General features: G+C 37.0%; 1 protein-coding gene and 1 pseudogene across 1 annotated transcript in view; one reads left to right on the forward strand and one right to left on the reverse strand.

Annotated features, from left to right (window-relative positions):
- LOC123333320 overlaps positions 1 to 17,410 on the forward strand; it is a 49,804-nt gene that overhangs the window by 8,597 nt on the left and 23,797 nt on the right. The window contains exons 2-3 of the mRNA XM_044941812.2: positions 11,949 to 12,021; positions 12,133 to 12,218. Coding sequence (XP_044797747.1) covers positions 11,962 to 12,021; positions 12,133 to 12,218 — 146 coding nt within the window. The 5' untranslated portion in view covers positions 11,949 to 11,961. The remainder of the gene's footprint in view (positions 1 to 11,948; positions 12,022 to 12,132; positions 12,219 to 17,410) is intronic.
- LOC102406944 lies at positions 2,700 to 11,290 on the reverse strand (annotated as a pseudogene).

The following is a 17,410-nucleotide window of genomic DNA, read 5'->3' on the forward strand; positions in this document are numbered from 1 at the left end:
AGGAGAAGATAAGTTTTGAGCATTTTAAGTCTGAGATGCCTACATGGCATCCAGGCAGAGATATCTAGTAGTAAGTTAGAAATATGGATCTGGAGATAGAGACATGAGAGTTATTAGGCTTGGGTGTGGTAGAGGCTAAGAATGAAGTAGTTGGGAGAAAAGTATTAAAAAAAAAATTGAACACAACCTAGAGGGACACTAATATTTGGTGGTTTTGTTTATAACAAATAAGGGTGTTATAAGAAACAAGGGTCGGAAATTATGTAAAGGAAACTACAAAAGAAAGATAGAATAAGGAGAAAATGCATTAGAAATAATCACATGGAAATAAGAAGAGAAGAAAGTTTTACAAAAGTTTGGTCAGGTATATGAAACTGCTGAATAAAGATCAAGGAGTACAAAGTCTTAAATTAGACCATTGATTTTAGCCATTGGTGACTTTAATGAGATCAGTATAATTAAAGCATATCAAAAAAATAATTCTCACAAGAAATTTTGATGCACTAGCCTAGACACTAGCTCATGGAGCAAAGGTTCTTTTTATTTTAAACCTACTTCATCAGCAATCTTGCTATGTTCTCCTCTTTTGTTCTCTTGAAGACTGCCTTTCTTGAAATTAAATGTGACTCTCTTGCCACGTTCTCTTCTGTAATCCTTTACCTATTTTAGCTCTGTCCAACAACATCTTGTTACGTTTTATATTACAATATATTATTATCTCTTTTTATAACTGGAGAATCATTAGATCCTTAATGATAGAACTTTACATTCCCCATAATTTCTATGTAGCATCCAAGTATTTAGGCTGAACTTTGGGAAAGATGTATATGGCTCTAAGCAATGTTCCCATAGGCAAGACATCAGGAGCATTATTGCCCACATGGAAGTTTCAAGTGTTCATTGACCAGGGCTACATGGGAATCAGTATCCAGGGTTCACAAAAGAAAGATAAGAGCCACATGAAATACTGGAGGACAAATGACGGTTTTCTACACGGCTCTCTCTATCCATCTCTCCGATTAATGATTCCCACTCCTTATTGAAGAATGAAGGTTATTTTAGAGTTGAAGGCAGAGGTAGGTAGAGCTGAACTGGGATTGTTCTGTGGGTGAGATTTTAATATGGAAAAGGATTAGACAGAGGGGCTCAAACTTGTGGTCACAGGACCTTTTTTATGCTTGAAAACTTATAGAGGACCCACAGATTTCACACACACACACACACACACACACACACACACACACACACAATTTAGCATAGACCACATTTGTTTCCCAACTTCATATGTTGGAACCTATATGATGGTATTTGCAGGTGGGGCTTCTGGGAGGTGATTTGGTCATGAGGGTTCTGCCCTCTTGAATGGGATTAGTACTTTTATGAGAGATCCCAGGGACCTCCTTTACCCACTTCCACCACGGGGAGACACAAGGAGAAGCCCACTGTCTATGAACCAGGGAGCCAGACTTCACCAGGCATTGAATCAACTCAACATTGTCTCATAGTCACTGAGGCTTTGTTGATTCTGGTTTTATTTATTTTTAAAATAACTTTGTTTATTTATTTTTGTCGGTGCTCGGTCTTTGTTGTTGTATGGGCTTTTCTCTATTTGCGGTGAGTGGGGACTACTCTGCAGTTGTGGCTGGTGGGCTCAGTGGTTGCAATTCCCAGGCTGTAGAGCACAGGTTCAGCATTCGTGGTGTGCAGGCCTAGTTGCTCCTAGGCATGTGGGTCCTCCCAGACCAGGGGCCCAACGTGTGTCTCCTGCATTGGCAGGCTGACCCTTTATCACTGAGTCACCAGGGAAGCCCCTGGTTTTATTTTTTGTTTTTGCTTTTTTCTCTTTTGCTTCAGTTTGGATGGCTTCTGTTGCTTTGCCTTTAAGTTCACTTTTATTCTATAGTATCTAATTCTTGCCAAGCCCATCTGCTTAATGGATTTAAGATACTATATTTTTCAGTCCTAGAATTTCCATTTGGTTCTTTTTATAGTTTCCATTTCTCTATTAAGATTTTATGTTTATTCTCTTATTATATTTATATTTTCCTTTAAGTAACACATTTATAATAGCTGCTTTAAAAATTGTATCCCCTATTTCCATCATCTCTCTCATTTCTGAGTTCATAAGTTTTTTCTCCTGGTCAAGAGTAACATTTTCCAATTTTCCTCACGCCTAGTAATTTTTTTCTTATGCTGGATGCCATAGACTCTCCTTTGGGCAATTTTTGTTGTCTTTCTTAATAGAGTATTCTTAATAATTAACTTTTTAATAGTTGTTCAGGTAGTCAATTTACTTGCATTTCAATGTGGTACTTTCAAGGTTTGTTTTTAAGCTCTTTTTTATACAGAACTAGAGTAACCTTTACTCTAAGGCACCACTGTCCTATATGAAATTCACTAGCTATGTTTAGCTGTTAAGCCCTTGAACTGTGACTAGTCCAAACAGAAGTGTGCTGTAAATGAAACATGAACACTGAATTTCAATGCTTAATATGAAAAAACATAAAATATCTCATATTCTATGTTGGGTACATGTTAAAATGACAGTATTTGGGATATGCTGGATTAAGTAAAATATTTTATTAACAATTTTATCTGTTCATTTTTACTTTTTTCAAGAGGTTACTAGGAAATTTTATTTATTTATCTACCTATCTGGGAAAATAATTTTGTTTGGGGCAGTGAGTAGGGATCCAGTTTCAGAACTTCTGGAACTGTTTCTTGGTGTCAGCAGCCTTGGTGACCTTGAGCACATTGAGGCTCACTGTCCCTTGCAAGTGCAAGGGACCCACACTCGCCCACTGTGACAAAGTCCCCGATCCAGATGTCCCTGAAGCAGAGGGAAAGGTAGAGAGACATGTTCTAGTGGCATTTCTGGAGGCAGGTGTACTTTTGGATGCAGTGAAGGTAGTCTCCAGGTGACAATGGTCCCCTGTATCTTTATCTTGGTCACCATCCCAGACAGGATCTGCCCTTGGATGGAGACATTACTAGTTAAAGGGCATTTCTTGTCAATGTAGGTGCCTTCGATGGCCTCCTTCAGTGTCTCAAAGCCCAAACCAACATTCTGGTAATATCACGGGAGCTTCTCCTTGCCACTTTCTCCAAGCAGGACCCTCTTTTTATTTTGAAAGTTGGTAGGTTGCTTTTGGTAGGCACACTTTGTCTAAAGGTCCACCGTGTTCCTAGTTACTTGAAAAAAAGGTAGAAGTTTTATGTTTGTGATATCTTGTATTTCTCTTGAATAATGCTGCTGTAGTGCTAGATTTTCCCTACTACTAAGACTCAGCCTTTCTAGGGTGTCTACTAAATTATTGGGATGGTTAATGAGATCTCTACACTGTGGTTGGTTGAAACGCTAACATCTCCCATCCCTGTGCAATCTCTGGTCTTTGCTCAGATCATAGCTCCCTAGAAGTTCTCTAATAGCTGTTCTTCACCTAGTCTCCTGGAGTCCTTGCCTGTGCACAATTCTTTGTGCAGCTTTCTTCTCCCTCTTATCTGATCTGCGTCACCTCAGCTCAGTGACACCACCATCCTTTGTTTGGCCTTTCCCTGTGCTGTAGTCTGAAAAGTGCGTACACACAGAAAGCTGTGGTGATCCTGAAGCTTGTTCATTTGTTTCCCTTTTATTAGGGATCAGAATTCTATGTTTCCTATTGACCAGTGTCTAAAAACAGTTGTTATACTGTGGAAGGTCTTATGTTCAATATTAGTTGTTATATCATGATTGAAACTAGAAATCTTTATCATGATCTTTCATTTCCATGTTTCAGATTTTCCCTAAATGTCTGATAAGCATTGCTTGCCAAGCCATAATTTTATATGTGGCAGTGTAAAAACTGACTGCGACTTTTGTGTCAATAGGCAGGGCTTTGTCAAACTGGAAAGTTTTACCTTAATGAGAATGCATGATAAGTGGATCATAGACATTGTATCCCCATAATAGGCACTTTTGGATACCTATCCTGAATTCATTTTTAGTTTTTCTCTTGCTAACATAGGCCTGTTTAGGTCCAGGTGTTTACTCTTTTCTGCCTAACCATGTTCTAATCGGGTGAATCCGTCCTGAGTTCAAAGATGCATCCTGATTGAGCTAAGCTAAAACACAACAATTTCAGTCGCTCTTCCTATGTGTTGCAATTTTTATCAATGAGACATGAATAAAAGCCACTGAGAACTTTCTGGAAAAGGTTCCTTAAATCTTAAAAAAAGAAAGAAAGAAAGAAAAGAAAACATAGTCCCTCTTCTTTTAGATGTTCTCAAGTCCGAGAAAATGATCCCTGGGGATGAAATCTGGAGAAGAATGGAAAGATGCTGGCCCTTGACTGTATTATTCAGCCTCTGACTTAAAAAACCCTAAGCTAGTCACTCTTCCTCCAAACATGTAAGATGTTACAACTCTATATTGTTAAAACAGATTTCTGGTACTTAAAAAGTCATTGTAACTGGTACAAATTCAGAATGTAAATGAGTTAACACTCAGTGGGGTATTCTAGATGTAGATTTTCCAAGCTTATATTTCCAGTGACTGAGGATTACTGAGATGAAAGACTTGAACGGAATCAACAGGTCTTAAAGTTCTGAATGGAACACTGGTATTAAGTTATTTTGGGGCTAGAATCAACAGCTCTCTAGTATTCTTTGAGTCTGAAAACTGGCAGCAGCTGGTGAGACAGAAAGTAGGTACTTTTTAAGGCATTCACATATTTTCAAGGACCTGATCTCTGGAAGTTGACATGTCTAGGTGGGAATGAGTTAAAGTAAGAACTGGCTGAAGCTCTTGGGTATCCCTTTTAAAAAATCTCAGTAATTTACATGCCACAACATTCACCATTTTAAAGTATACAGTTCTGTGCTTGTTAGTGTAAGTGTACCACTACCACCACTATCTAATTACACAACATTTTCCATTCATCAGTTCAAAGACATTTGGATTGTTTCTACTCTATGGCTATTGTGAATAATTGCTTTGGCAATTCTGGGTCTTTTGTGGTTTCATATAAATTTTAGGATTATTTAGTTCTATGAAAGATGTCATGGGTGTTCTGATAGAGATTGCATTAAATCTATAGATTGCTTTGAATAGTATAGCCATTTTAACAATATTAATTCTTCTAATCCAAGAGCATGGGATAGCTTCCCATTTCTTTGAATAATTTTTAGTTTCCTTTATCAGTGCTTCACAGTTTTCAGTGCATAGGTCTTTCACCACCTTGGTTAAGTTTATTCCTAGGTATTTTATTTTTTTGACATGATTTTAAGCAGGATTTTTTTTTTCTCTTTATGATGTTTCATCATTAATGTAAAGAAATGCAACATGTTTCTGTATATTAATCCTGTATCCCCTCTCCTTGCTGACTTCATTTGTTTGCTCTTAACAGTTTTTGGTGGAAACTTTCGGGTTCTTTATACAGAGTGTCATGTCATCTGCAAACAGTGACAGTTTGACCTCTTCCCTTCCAGTTTGTATACCTTTATTTCTTTTCTCGTCTGATTGTTGTGGCTGACTTCCAGCACTAAGCTGTATAGAAGAGGTAGGGTGGACATCTTTTGTTCCTGAACTTAGTAGGAAGGCTTTCAGCTTTTCACCATTGAGTATTTTATTGGCTATGGGTTTGTTGTAAATGGCCTAAGTTGTTGTTCAGTCACCCAGTCATGTCTGACTGTTTGAGACTCTGTGTACTGTAGCACAATAGGCCTCCCTGTCCCTCAGCATCTCCCAGAGTTTGCCCAAGTTCATGTCCATTGCATTGGTGATGCCATCCAGCTATCTCATCCTCTGATGCCCTCTTCTCCTTCTTCCCTCAATCTTTCCCAGCATCAGGGTCTTTTCCAATGAGTCGGATGTTCACTGTTGATTATATTAAGTTCTCTATACTCATGTTGGTGAGAGTTTTTAATCATAAATGAATGTTGAATTTTGTCAAATGTTTTTCTCCACATCTTCTGAGATGACCATGTGGTTTTTGTCTTTCCTTTTGTTAATGTGATGTATCACATTGATTGATTTGCATATGTCAAACCCTCCTTGTGACCGTGGAATGAGTCCAACTTGATCATGGTTTATGATCCTTTTAAAGCATTATTGGATTTGGTTTGCTAATATTTTGTTGAGGATTTTTGCATCTATATTCATGAAAGATATTGACCAATAGTTTTCATTTTGTGTATTGTTTTTTTCTGGTTTTGGTATTAAGGTGATGGTGGCCTCACAGAATGAGTGTAAGAGTTTTCCTTCCTCTTGAATTTTTGAAATAGTTTGAGAAGGATAGGTGTAAATTCTTCTTTGAAGTTTTGTAGAACTTTCCAGTGAAGCAATCCTGTCCTGGACTTTTGTTTGCAGGGAATTTTTAAAATTACAGATTCTATGTCACTTCCAGTGATCTGTCCAAATTATGTTTCATCTTGACTCAATTTTGGTATGCTGAATGTTTTAGAATTTGTCCATTTCTTCTCAGTTGTCCAATTGGTTGTCATATAATTGTTCATATATTCTCTTTTGAATTTTTTTGTATTTCTGTAGTATCAGTTGTTATTTTTCCTGTTTCATTTTTTATTTTGTTTATTTGTGTTTTCTCTCTTTTCTTAGTGAGCCAGGCTAGAGGTTTGTTGATTTGTTTATATTATCAAAAATTCAACTGTTAGTTTTATTGATTTTTTTTTCTATTTTAAAAAAATGTTATTTATTTATTTCATTTTTGATTTTTATTGTTTCATTCCTTCTACTGACTTTGAGTTTTGTTTGTTCTTTTGCTAGTTCTTTTCTCTAAGTTAGGTTGTTTATTTGAGATTTTTCTTTTTGTTTTTCTTTTTTTTCTGAGGAAGGCCTGTATTGTTACAAACTTCCCTCTTAGAACTACTTTTACTATAGATTTTGTAAAGTTGTGTTTTCATTTTTCTTTTCCTCAAGGCATTTTCTAATTTCTTCTTTGATTTCATTGTTGGCCCATTGGTTTTTTAGTAGCATGTTGTTTAGTATCCATCTGCTTGTTATTTTCCAATTTTTCTTTCTGTGGTAATTTCTAGTTCTATACCACTGTGGTCAGAAAAGATCCTTGAAGTAATTTCAGTCCTCTTGAATTTTTTGAGGCTTGTTTTGTGACTTAATGTGTGGTCTATCCTAGAGAATGCCCCGTGCATTCTGGAAAAGAATGTGTATTCTGGATTTTTTTGGATATAGTGTCCTATAGATATCAATTAAATCCAACAGGTTTATTGTATCTAAATTGTGTCATTTAGGACCTCTGTTGACTTTTTGATCTTCTGTCTGGATGAACTGTGCATTGATTACAGTGACCTGTTAAAGTCTCCTACTATTATTGTATTATTGTCAGTGTCTCCCTTTGCGTCTTTTAGTATTTGCTTTCTATATTTAGGTGCTCCTATATTGGGTGCGTATATGTTAACAAGTATAATATCCTCTCCTTGTGTTGATCCCTTTATCATTATATAATGCCCGTCTTTGTCTCTCTTTGTGGCCTTTTATTTTTTATGATATGAGTGTTACTACCTCTGCCTTCTTATTGTCTCCATTTACATGAAATATCTTTTTCCATTCCTCTTACCTTCAGTCTGTGTGTGTCTTTCACCCTGAAGTGAGTCTTTTATCGACAGCACAGTACAGATCATGTTTGTTTTTTAATCTCGTCTGCCACTCTGTGTCTTTTGATTGAAGCATTTAGTCCATTGACACTTAAAGTAATTATTGATAGATGTGTACTTGCTGCTGCTGCTGCTGCTAAGTCACTTCAGTCATGTCCGACTCTGTGCGACCCCAGAAACGGCAGCCCACCAGGCTCCCCCATCCCTGGGATTCTCCAGGCAAGAACACTGGAGTGGGTCGCCATTTCCTTCTCCAATGCATGAAAGTGAAAAGGGAAAGTGAAGTTGCTCAGTCGAGTCCGACTCTTGGCGACCCCGTGGACTGCAGCCCACCAGGCTCCTCCGTCCATGGGATTTTCCAGGCAAGAGTACTGAAGTGGGCTGCCATGTGTACTTATTGCCATGTTAATCCTTACTTTCCAGTTGTTTCTGTAGTTCTTTTTTGTTTATTTCTACTTTTTGTTTCTCCTTTTATGGTTTGATGATTTTCTTTTGTAGTATGCTTGAGTTCCTTTCTTTATATTTTTTTTGAATCTATTGTATGTTTTTGACTTGTGCTTACTATGTAGTTCAAGTATATGGACCCATAACTATATCGATTTGCTTTAAACTAATAGATATACAAGTTCACACACATTCTAAAAGATCTACATTTTTATACTCCCCTTCCCCACATTTTCAATTTTGATGACTTGTTTTACATCTTCCTGCTTATCCTTTTACTGTTAATTGTAGTTATCATTGTTTTATAGTTTAATTGTTTTTGATCCACATACTGTTTTATTTAAGTGGCCTTAAATCCTTACTATATATTTGCCTTTCCTATTGTGATTTTCCCTTTTCTATAGATTGAAGCTTTTAAATATCTTAACTTCTAAAATGCTATGTTCAATGTTTGCAGTTTTGTTTTTTCTAGTTTTGCTAAGAAACAGCAATAACAGCAGGATTGATTAAGAAAAATTAAGAAAAAGTCCTTAAAGAGAATACATGTGGAATCGGTGATGGCTGCGTTTTAGATATGGATACTGAGGACCATGGCTTCCATAACCACCACTTCATAGTTGCAGAAAGCCCGGAATGTAGCATAGTGCAACCTTTTTGAACTGTGGCTTTATTTTTGTGATGCCTGGTTTTTGTATCAGGGTAATGTTTGCTTTGTAGATTGAGTAGGGAAGGTTTTCTTTTTCTATTTTTTGATGAATGTAGGGTATTCTTAGTGCTTGAGTTTTTGATAGCTCCAACTTTCCTTTTGCTGTGTGTCTATGCTAGAACTGTTTGAAGTTCTTTAATGTTTGATGATCTCAGAATCATCCTTTTACTGCCTTCTTTTTGCTATACTTACCTCCTTGATTTCTTCAAGGCCTGCTCTCTGTTTCAAGCTGATAATGACCTCATATGAAACACTCTATATTTATTTTTAGCTTAAGCTATTTCTTTTCTCTTCCCAAAGAAACATTTTGTCTCTTTACCACAATTTCTGTTTCTATAATGCAAATTAGCTAATTATTGTTAAATAAGTGAATGATTTCAGTGTAAGTAGAAATTGTCATTCTCAATTTTCCATACCTGATTTTTCTAGTAAAGTAGGGGTCACAGAAGTAACAATTGGACAAGGAAAAGTCTTTGGTTCACCTGCTGCACAGGCAAGAGCTCTTTCAACTCCTAAAAAATAAAAAAAGCCAAAAATGAGTGCTAGTACTCAGGAATCATTTTCCAGAAGGGCACACCCCCAGATTTAGGGCTTTTAGATTCTGGCAGGTTTAATTTCTTTCTGTACCCAACTTAAAGTCAATCCCATTGGCAAGGTCTACTTCATCCACATTATTTCAGTACTCATAAATTTGCATTTCTACTCTGTTTATTTTAAATATCCCCTGAGGCATCTTCTGTCCACAGCTGCCTGCTTGGACTATTCAAGCTCTTTGTGTGGTGCCAATTACTGTTTTTCTTTTGTGCTCTGGTTCCAAAGTGGCATACATTTTAACTAGTGTGTCCTAATCTTATTTTTCTCATTAACCAAATTATTTTTAGTGCATAATTTTACAGAGCATGATGTTTTTCACAAATGTATATATCAGAGCATAAATACCTGTATTTACACTTTAACCGGGGATTTTGGAGATACAGTTTATTCAATATGGAAACTTTAGCCATAGTGGCAACACAATGAGCTAGAGATGTTTAATTAAACAGGAGCTTTTAGTGTACTTCAAGTCTCGTTTTAAACAGATTCTCAGCCTTGGAAAGAGTCAAGCCTGAGCCTTGGAAAAATTTTCTTATTAATAATAGCTAATAATCCTCAGCCTACTGCATGTCCCAGTTCTTTGATGCTGTTGCTGCTGCCCAGTCTTCTATTGTGTACTCATCTTCTTCATTGCAAACCCATGAGGGCAATTTAACAAGGTCCCAGGTGATGCTGATGCTGCTGGCCCAGGGACCACATTTTTAAAAATTTTTATTTATTTTTTATTTGGTGGAAAATTGCTTTCAATTTTGTGTTGGTTTCCGCTTTACGAGAATATGAATCAGTCATAATTATACATATATCTGTATAATTATATATCCCTTCCCTCCTGAGCCTGCCTCCCCTTTCCCAACCCACCCCTCTACGTCATCACAGAGTGCCAGGCTGGACTCCCTGTGTTATTTAGCAACTTCCCATGTAATAGTGTATACACGTCAGTGCTGCTTTCTCAATTTGTCCCCTGCTATGTCCACAAGTCCGTTCTCTGCTAGATTCATCAGGACCATTTTTGTAGTGTCCATATGTATGCATTAACATGGGATACTTGTTTTTCTCTTTCTGACCTACTTTATTCTATATAAGAGGCTCTAGGTTCATCCACATCACTACAACTGACTCAAATTTATCCCTTTTATGACTGAGTAATATTCCATTGTATATATGTACCACAACTTCTTTGTCCATTCATCTGTTGATGGACAACTAGGTTGCTTCCATGTCCTGGATATTGTAAATATTGCTGCATTGAACATTAGGGTACATGTGTCTTTTCGAATTGTGGTTTTTCTCAAGGTTTATGCCCAGTAATGGGATTGCTGGAATCTCATACTGTTTTCCATAATGGCTATATCAGTTTACATTCCCACTAACAGTGCAGGAGGGTTCCCTTTTCTCCACATCCTCTCCAGTGTTTATTATGTGTAGATTTTTTGATGATGGCCATTCTCACTGGTGTGAGGTAATACCTCACTGTAGTTTTGATTTGCATTTCTCTAATAATGAGCAGTGCTGAGCATCTTTTCATATGTCCGTTGGTCATCTTTGGAGAAATGTGTTTTAGGTCTTCTGCCCATTTTTTGATTGGGTTTTTTGCTTTTCTGATATTGAGCTGTATGAGTTGCTTATATATTTTGGAGATTAACCCTTTGACAGTTGCTTCATTTGCAGTAATTTTCTCCCATTCTGAGGGTTGTCTTTTCATCTTGTTTAGTTTACTTTGCTGTGCAAAAGCATTTAAGTTTTGTTAGGTCCCATTTGTTTATTTTTGTTTTTATTTCCATCAAGGTGGAAGGTGGGTCAGAGAGAATCTTACTGCAATTTGTCAAAGATTGTACTGCCTATGTTTTCTTCGAAGAGCTTTATAGTGTCTGGCCTTACATCTAAGTCTTTAATCGATTTTGAGCTTACTTTTGCGTATGGTTTTCGGAAGTGTTCTGTCATTCTTTTACACATAGCTGTCCAGTTTTCCCAGCACCACTTTAGTTAAGAGGCTATCTTTTCTCCATTATATATACTTGCCCCCTTTGTCAAAGATAAGGTGCCCATAGGTGTGCAGGGACCACATTTTGAGTTGCACTGTTCTGATAAGCCTGCCATCAGTAGTATCACTCATCTTCATAAGCACCAGATCATTCCCTATCAAAACTTTTGTCTCCTGGCTATTACACTAGCATAGTCATTCCCAATAAGAGGCAATTTTAATTTCCAGGAGACATTTGGCAGTGTCAGGAGACACTTTTTGTTGTCTGAGTAAGAAATTACGCTACTCGTGTCTGGTAGGTAGAGGCCAGAGATGCTGCTAAACATTCTACAAGGCACAAGGCAACACTTTACAGCAAAGAATTACCTGGCCTAACATGTCAGTAGTATCAAGGTTGAGAAACTCAGTATTGACATGAGCATGAAATCCTGATTGCATCAGTGTCAAGTCAATAGCCTATGAAATGAATGTAGAGGTAAAGGGAGGGTTGTGCCCCCCCTTAATTTTTTTACACTTCATTGAAAATAAAATATTTAAACTTTAAAACCATCAAGTTCTTTGAAATATTACCTACAGACATGATAACCTAACTTCAGAATTCTAGTTTTTCCTTCTTAGGTGTCCTGGTAGAATGGAAGACTTTACTGAAATTAAAATTTTGGACACTGGACCCATCTATTTTTTTGATCAGGTAATAATATAGCTCAGTTTTGTCAAATTATAGTTTACTTTTTTTTAAAGTAACTTACTTTTGACTGATATTTTTTGTCTTTTTTAATCAGAAAATTTTCTTTTCTTTTAGATAAAACCAAAAAGGAAAATATGGGAAAAGAGAAAATGTGAAGACTACTTCCCCCTTTTGGAATGCACTGAAGGAGCTAACTATAAGTAAAACATATGGAATTTATTCTCTATTTGATAGGGTCACTTTACATTCTCAAAAGGTTATAAGGTGGTCAGGACCAGTCCTCCCTTATTCCTCATCCCCTAAGAAACCATATCAAGGAATTGCCATTTCAAAGCTGATTATGAAGTCAATGAAGAACTTTATTTTGGCCAAATTATTGGTTGATTTAAGCAAAAGTGGTCAAATCAACCAGTCATCCAGATTTCCTTGCTATTTCACAACAAACCCAGCTCCACTTTTGCCTTAGGCAATTTGTTCTAGATGTTTCTTCAGCTTTCTGCATTGTATACTCTATTCCCTTTAAGTCTTTATTTAAATATCACCTTTGTGGTAAGACTTTTATTATTTGCCTTATTTCAAATTTCCACCCTGTGCCCATTTTGGTATTCTTTAGTCCCCTTCCTAACATTTCTGTTACTCTTAATACATTCTAACTTTATAAATGATATTTGTATTTATTTGTTTGCCCTCTCTCTCCTCATGAAAGTGTTAAGTCTATAGCGGTTAAGATAGTTACTTAATCACTTCTCTATCACTTCTCTATCCCCAGTCCCAAAGATAATGCTTGACATATATGAATGTATTTAATAAGAGATTTGTGATTAACAACCATGAAATTGTGTCAAGCTCACAAAGATGAATGAAATAATGAAACTAGTCATTCCACAACACTTTTACCCTCTAATTACGATAATTTCTTAATTTGTGAAGTGGAAATTAAAATACCTCAACCTGTCTTAGAACATACATCACAAAGCTTAAAAGTTGTCAACCTATGAGTTCTCAAGCAGGCACAGCTTCCCCAGCCCATTCCAAACCAGGGACGTTTGGAAACGTCTAAGGGCCTCCCTTGTGGTTCAGCTGGTAAAGAATCTGCCTGCAATGCGGGAGACCTGGGTTCAATCCCTGGGTTGGGAAGATTCCCTGCAGAAGAGAAAGGCTACCCATTCCAGTATTCTGGCCTGGAGAATTCCATGGACTGTATAGTCCATGGGGTTGCAAAGAGTTGGACACAACTGAGTGACTTTCACTTTCCCTTCACTTTCACTTTTCAAAGACATATTTGATTGTTAACAACTGGGCAGTTGTGGCACTCTTGTCAATCTGGTGTGTAGAGATGCTGCTAAATATCCTACAATGCACATAACAGCCAACAACAGAGAATCATCTGGTCAAAGATGTCAGTAATACCAGGGTGGAAAAGCCCCGGAAATATTAATCTGGTCTGGGGTTTTTTGAGCCTGCTATAACTTTTCTCAAGACCTCAGCAAGTTGCTGCTCTTTTCAGAAGTCCGTTGCCTCTTCATTTTCAACTCTTTCTGCCTAAATGCGGTTCAGCATAACTTGGTCAGTTTGCATCCACAATTGGTCTTGTAATTGGCATTCAGTGGATGAAATCAGATTGTCATGTGAACATTAAGTAGGTCTATTTATATAAAGCTTCAGAGGTTTATTGGCTGCCCAGCTTTCTCATTTGATGTCTTCCTCAGGGCATGGCTTAAGTTTTGCTTCTGTCAACTCTGATTGGTAACACCCTCTTTCTTCCACTGGCTTTCCTGCTGCAGCCATTGCACCAAGAATAAAATCCACACTTCTTATCATGAACTGCAGGCCTTTCTGTGATTTCCTTTCCTATTTGTCCTCTGACCACCTCACATACCACTCCATGACACCTACTATGCCCCAGCTGTTATGTGCTATGAACTCATTTAACAATCAAGCCATCCCTAAATTAAATTCTCTACATTTGCTATGCACTCTGCTTCAGATGTTTTTCTTCCATATAATTTTATGGTTGACTCTTCCTCATCATCGTCTGAATCTCAACCGGAATGTCACCTCCTCTGAAAAGATATCCCTGACATCCCAATTCAAAGGAGCCAAACACACATACCCCATCATCACTCTTTTATACTGCTCTGTTTTAATTTTATCATTAGTTACCACTACCTGTAATTTCCTTTCTCTTTCCTCTCTTCATTCTTTCCTTCCTCTCCTTCTCCAACTAGAATGTAAGGTCCATTAGGGCAGAGGTCAGTCCTGTTCACCCTGTCTTTTCAGCACCTAGAACTGTGCCTGTTGAATTTTGCTGAATGGTTTATTCACATGTGCTGTACCTGGAGAAGTGGGGCTACTTTAAGACTGGGCCAGGTCCCAATCCCTTTATTGTTGACTATCTCTTGTCAAGATTATTAAATTCGGGGGCCTCCCTGGTGGTCCCGTGGTTGAGACTTTGCCTTCCAGTGCAGAGGGTGTGGGTTCAATCCCTGGGGGCCAGGGCGTGGAGCAGAGGTGATATTGTGGTGAATTCATTGGCAACTTTGAAGAGGTCCACATCAAAGGAAAAACAAAGGATTGTTTAACCTGGTTTTGAACTCAAGAGTCCATTATTTGAGCTTTTGTCTGAAAAGTAAACCAAACATATAATGATTATTTTTTTCAAATGTACATTAAATTTCTTAACAACCCTATGAAGGGGCTATAATTATTGGCATCATTTTACATGTGATAAAATTGATTAACCTGGGCCCCGTGCATTGGGAGCACAGTCTTAGCTACTGGACCACCAGGGAATTAATAAATGATAAGTGTTACTATAATTACTGTAATAAGTACAGTCTCTATCATTTTATTTATTTTAAATTGAAATATAGTTGATTATAGTGTTTCAGGATAAACAGCAAAGTGATTCAGTTATATGTATTTCCTTTGTCAGATTCTTTCCCATTACAAAGTGTTACAAGATATTGAATATAGTTCCCTGTGCTATACAGTAGGGTCTTTGTTGTTTATTTTATATATAGTAGTATATATATTTTAATCCCAAACTCCTAGTTTATTCCTCCCCCACTTCCCCTTTGGAATCCGTAAGTTTGCTTTCTAAGTCTGTAAGTCTATTTCTGTTTTGTAAATAAGTTAGTTTGTATCATTTTTTAGATTCCACATATAACTAGTATCATATGACATTTGTCTTTATCCAATCTCTCTCATTTTATTTGAGCGATAGATAAATTTACCACAAATGCATATATATAGGATTTACAAAGAAAATAACATAAAATAGGGATAACACACTAGCTGACTCATAGGATGAGTATTAGAAATTGATAAGATAATATTTATGAGAGTGATTTTTAAGCTCTAATGAATTTTTAAGCTTTAATGAATTATTACTATGAAGATATATTTACTGTTTTCAAAAATGGGCTTTCCAGCTTTTAAATATCAATGTAATAATATAACCAGTGCTCAGAGATAAAAAATTTAAGATCCACATTTAGAATTCTTTTATTGTTTGTTTTTTTGGCCATGCCATGCAGCTTGAGGGATCTTAATTCCGCAACTAGGGATTAAACCAGGCTCCCACAATGAAAATGCCAAGACCTAACCGCTGGACCACCAGGGAATTCCCCACATTTAGAATTCTTTTCCATGTCAAATACCTTCGATCTTAAAACAATGTTCCCTTTTATTTCATGCTAAACACTTATCTAGAAAACCTATGCCATTTTTTCAAATTATGCTAATAGAACTACAATTTAGAAGAAAAATGCAAGTGGCTCCTTTGCGCTGTGGACCATTTTATAAAGACAATATTCAAGTGAAACTCCATCAGTTGTTCCAAACTACCTGGTTCCAAGCCACAGTAGTAAAGCAAATATCACAATAAAATGAGTCACACAAATTTTATGGTTTCTCGGTACATATAAAAGTTGTATCAAACTAAATTGTAGTCTATTAAGTGTACAATAGAATCATGTCTAAAAACCAATGTTCACATCACACTTTAATTAAAAAATACTTTATTGCTGAAAAATGTTAACCATCATCTGAGCCTTCAGCAAGTTTTAATCTTTTTGCAGTAGTAACATTAAAGATCATGGATCACTATAACAAACATAATAATAATGAAAAAGTTTTAAATATTGCAAGAGTCACCAAAATATCACACTACTATATTTGAAATGGAAACCAACGAGGACCTACTATATAGCACATGGAACTTTGCTCAATGTTATGTGGCAACCTGGATGAGAAGGGAGTTTGGGGAAGAATAGATACATGTATGTGTATGACTGAGTCCCTTTGCTGTTCATCTGAAACTATCACAGCATAGTTAATTGGTTATACCCCATTACAAAATAAAAAGGTTTTTTAATGAATAAATAAATACCTCAGCTCTTTTTTTTAAAAAAAAAAAAAAAGAACAATTGTTTTTAAAAATAATTTGAGGGCTAAGATGAAATTATCTTTTTCTGAAGGAGATTTACATTTGTTTGTGTCAGAGGCTTGAAGAAACAGCCAGGAGTACCTTAATTCAGTTTCAGAGAATGCAGTGATTTGAAGCTGTCTTTGAATGTGCTGGTCTAGGTCTACTTTTGGGACAACTCTTAATCCTAGGATGCAGCCTCCCATTGGAAAGCCTGGACTCCAAAACCCTTAGCCTCCACAAAACTATAAAAAGCCCTGATCAGTCTCGAAGCCTCTCAAATTCCTCTTTGGATTTCCATCTCTCTAGGGTATCCCATGGGCAGAGGAGCCTGGTAGGCTGCAGTCCATGGGGTCACGAAGAGTCGGACATGACTGAACGACTTCACTTTCACTTTTCACTTTCATGCATTGGAGAAGGAAATGGCAACCCACTCCAGTGTTCTTGCCTGGAGAATCCCAGGGACGGGGGAGCCTGGTGGGCTGCCGTCGTCTATGGGGTCGCTCAGAGTCGGACACGACTGAAGTGACTTAGCAGCAGCAGCAGCAGCAGGGTATTGATAGTAGCCCTTCACTATCTTGTTAGTTCTCTGTTGCCTTTAACAAGAAATTTTTTTTTGTATTCTGTTCAGCTTCTCTAGTTGTCTTCCAAAGTCAGGGTGGGGTAATTTGGATTACCCAGATGCTATTACCAAAAGGGGAAGACCACTTGGAAGTTTTAAACATTGTATGCCTAGTTGTTTTATAAACTGTGGCTTATAAAATTCCAATATCTGAAATGCCTAGTCTTCTGTGAGTCTATTTTTGTTGTCCGCTTTAGAATTTTAGCGTACTATAGTAACATCTAATAGGAGTGTGGAGAGTGGGCTACAGGAACACAAAAAATGTAGACTAAGAAATTCAGGGAAGGGTTTCTGGAAGAAGTGATCTCTGTCTTATCTTATAATAAAACAATTGAATAAAC

Source organism: Bubalus bubalis, chromosome 4 (assembly GCF_019923935.1).
Source record: "Bubalus bubalis isolate 160015118507 breed Murrah chromosome 4, NDDB_SH_1, whole genome shotgun sequence".
NCBI classification, from domain to species: Eukaryota; Metazoa; Chordata; class Mammalia; order Artiodactyla; family Bovidae; genus Bubalus; species Bubalus bubalis.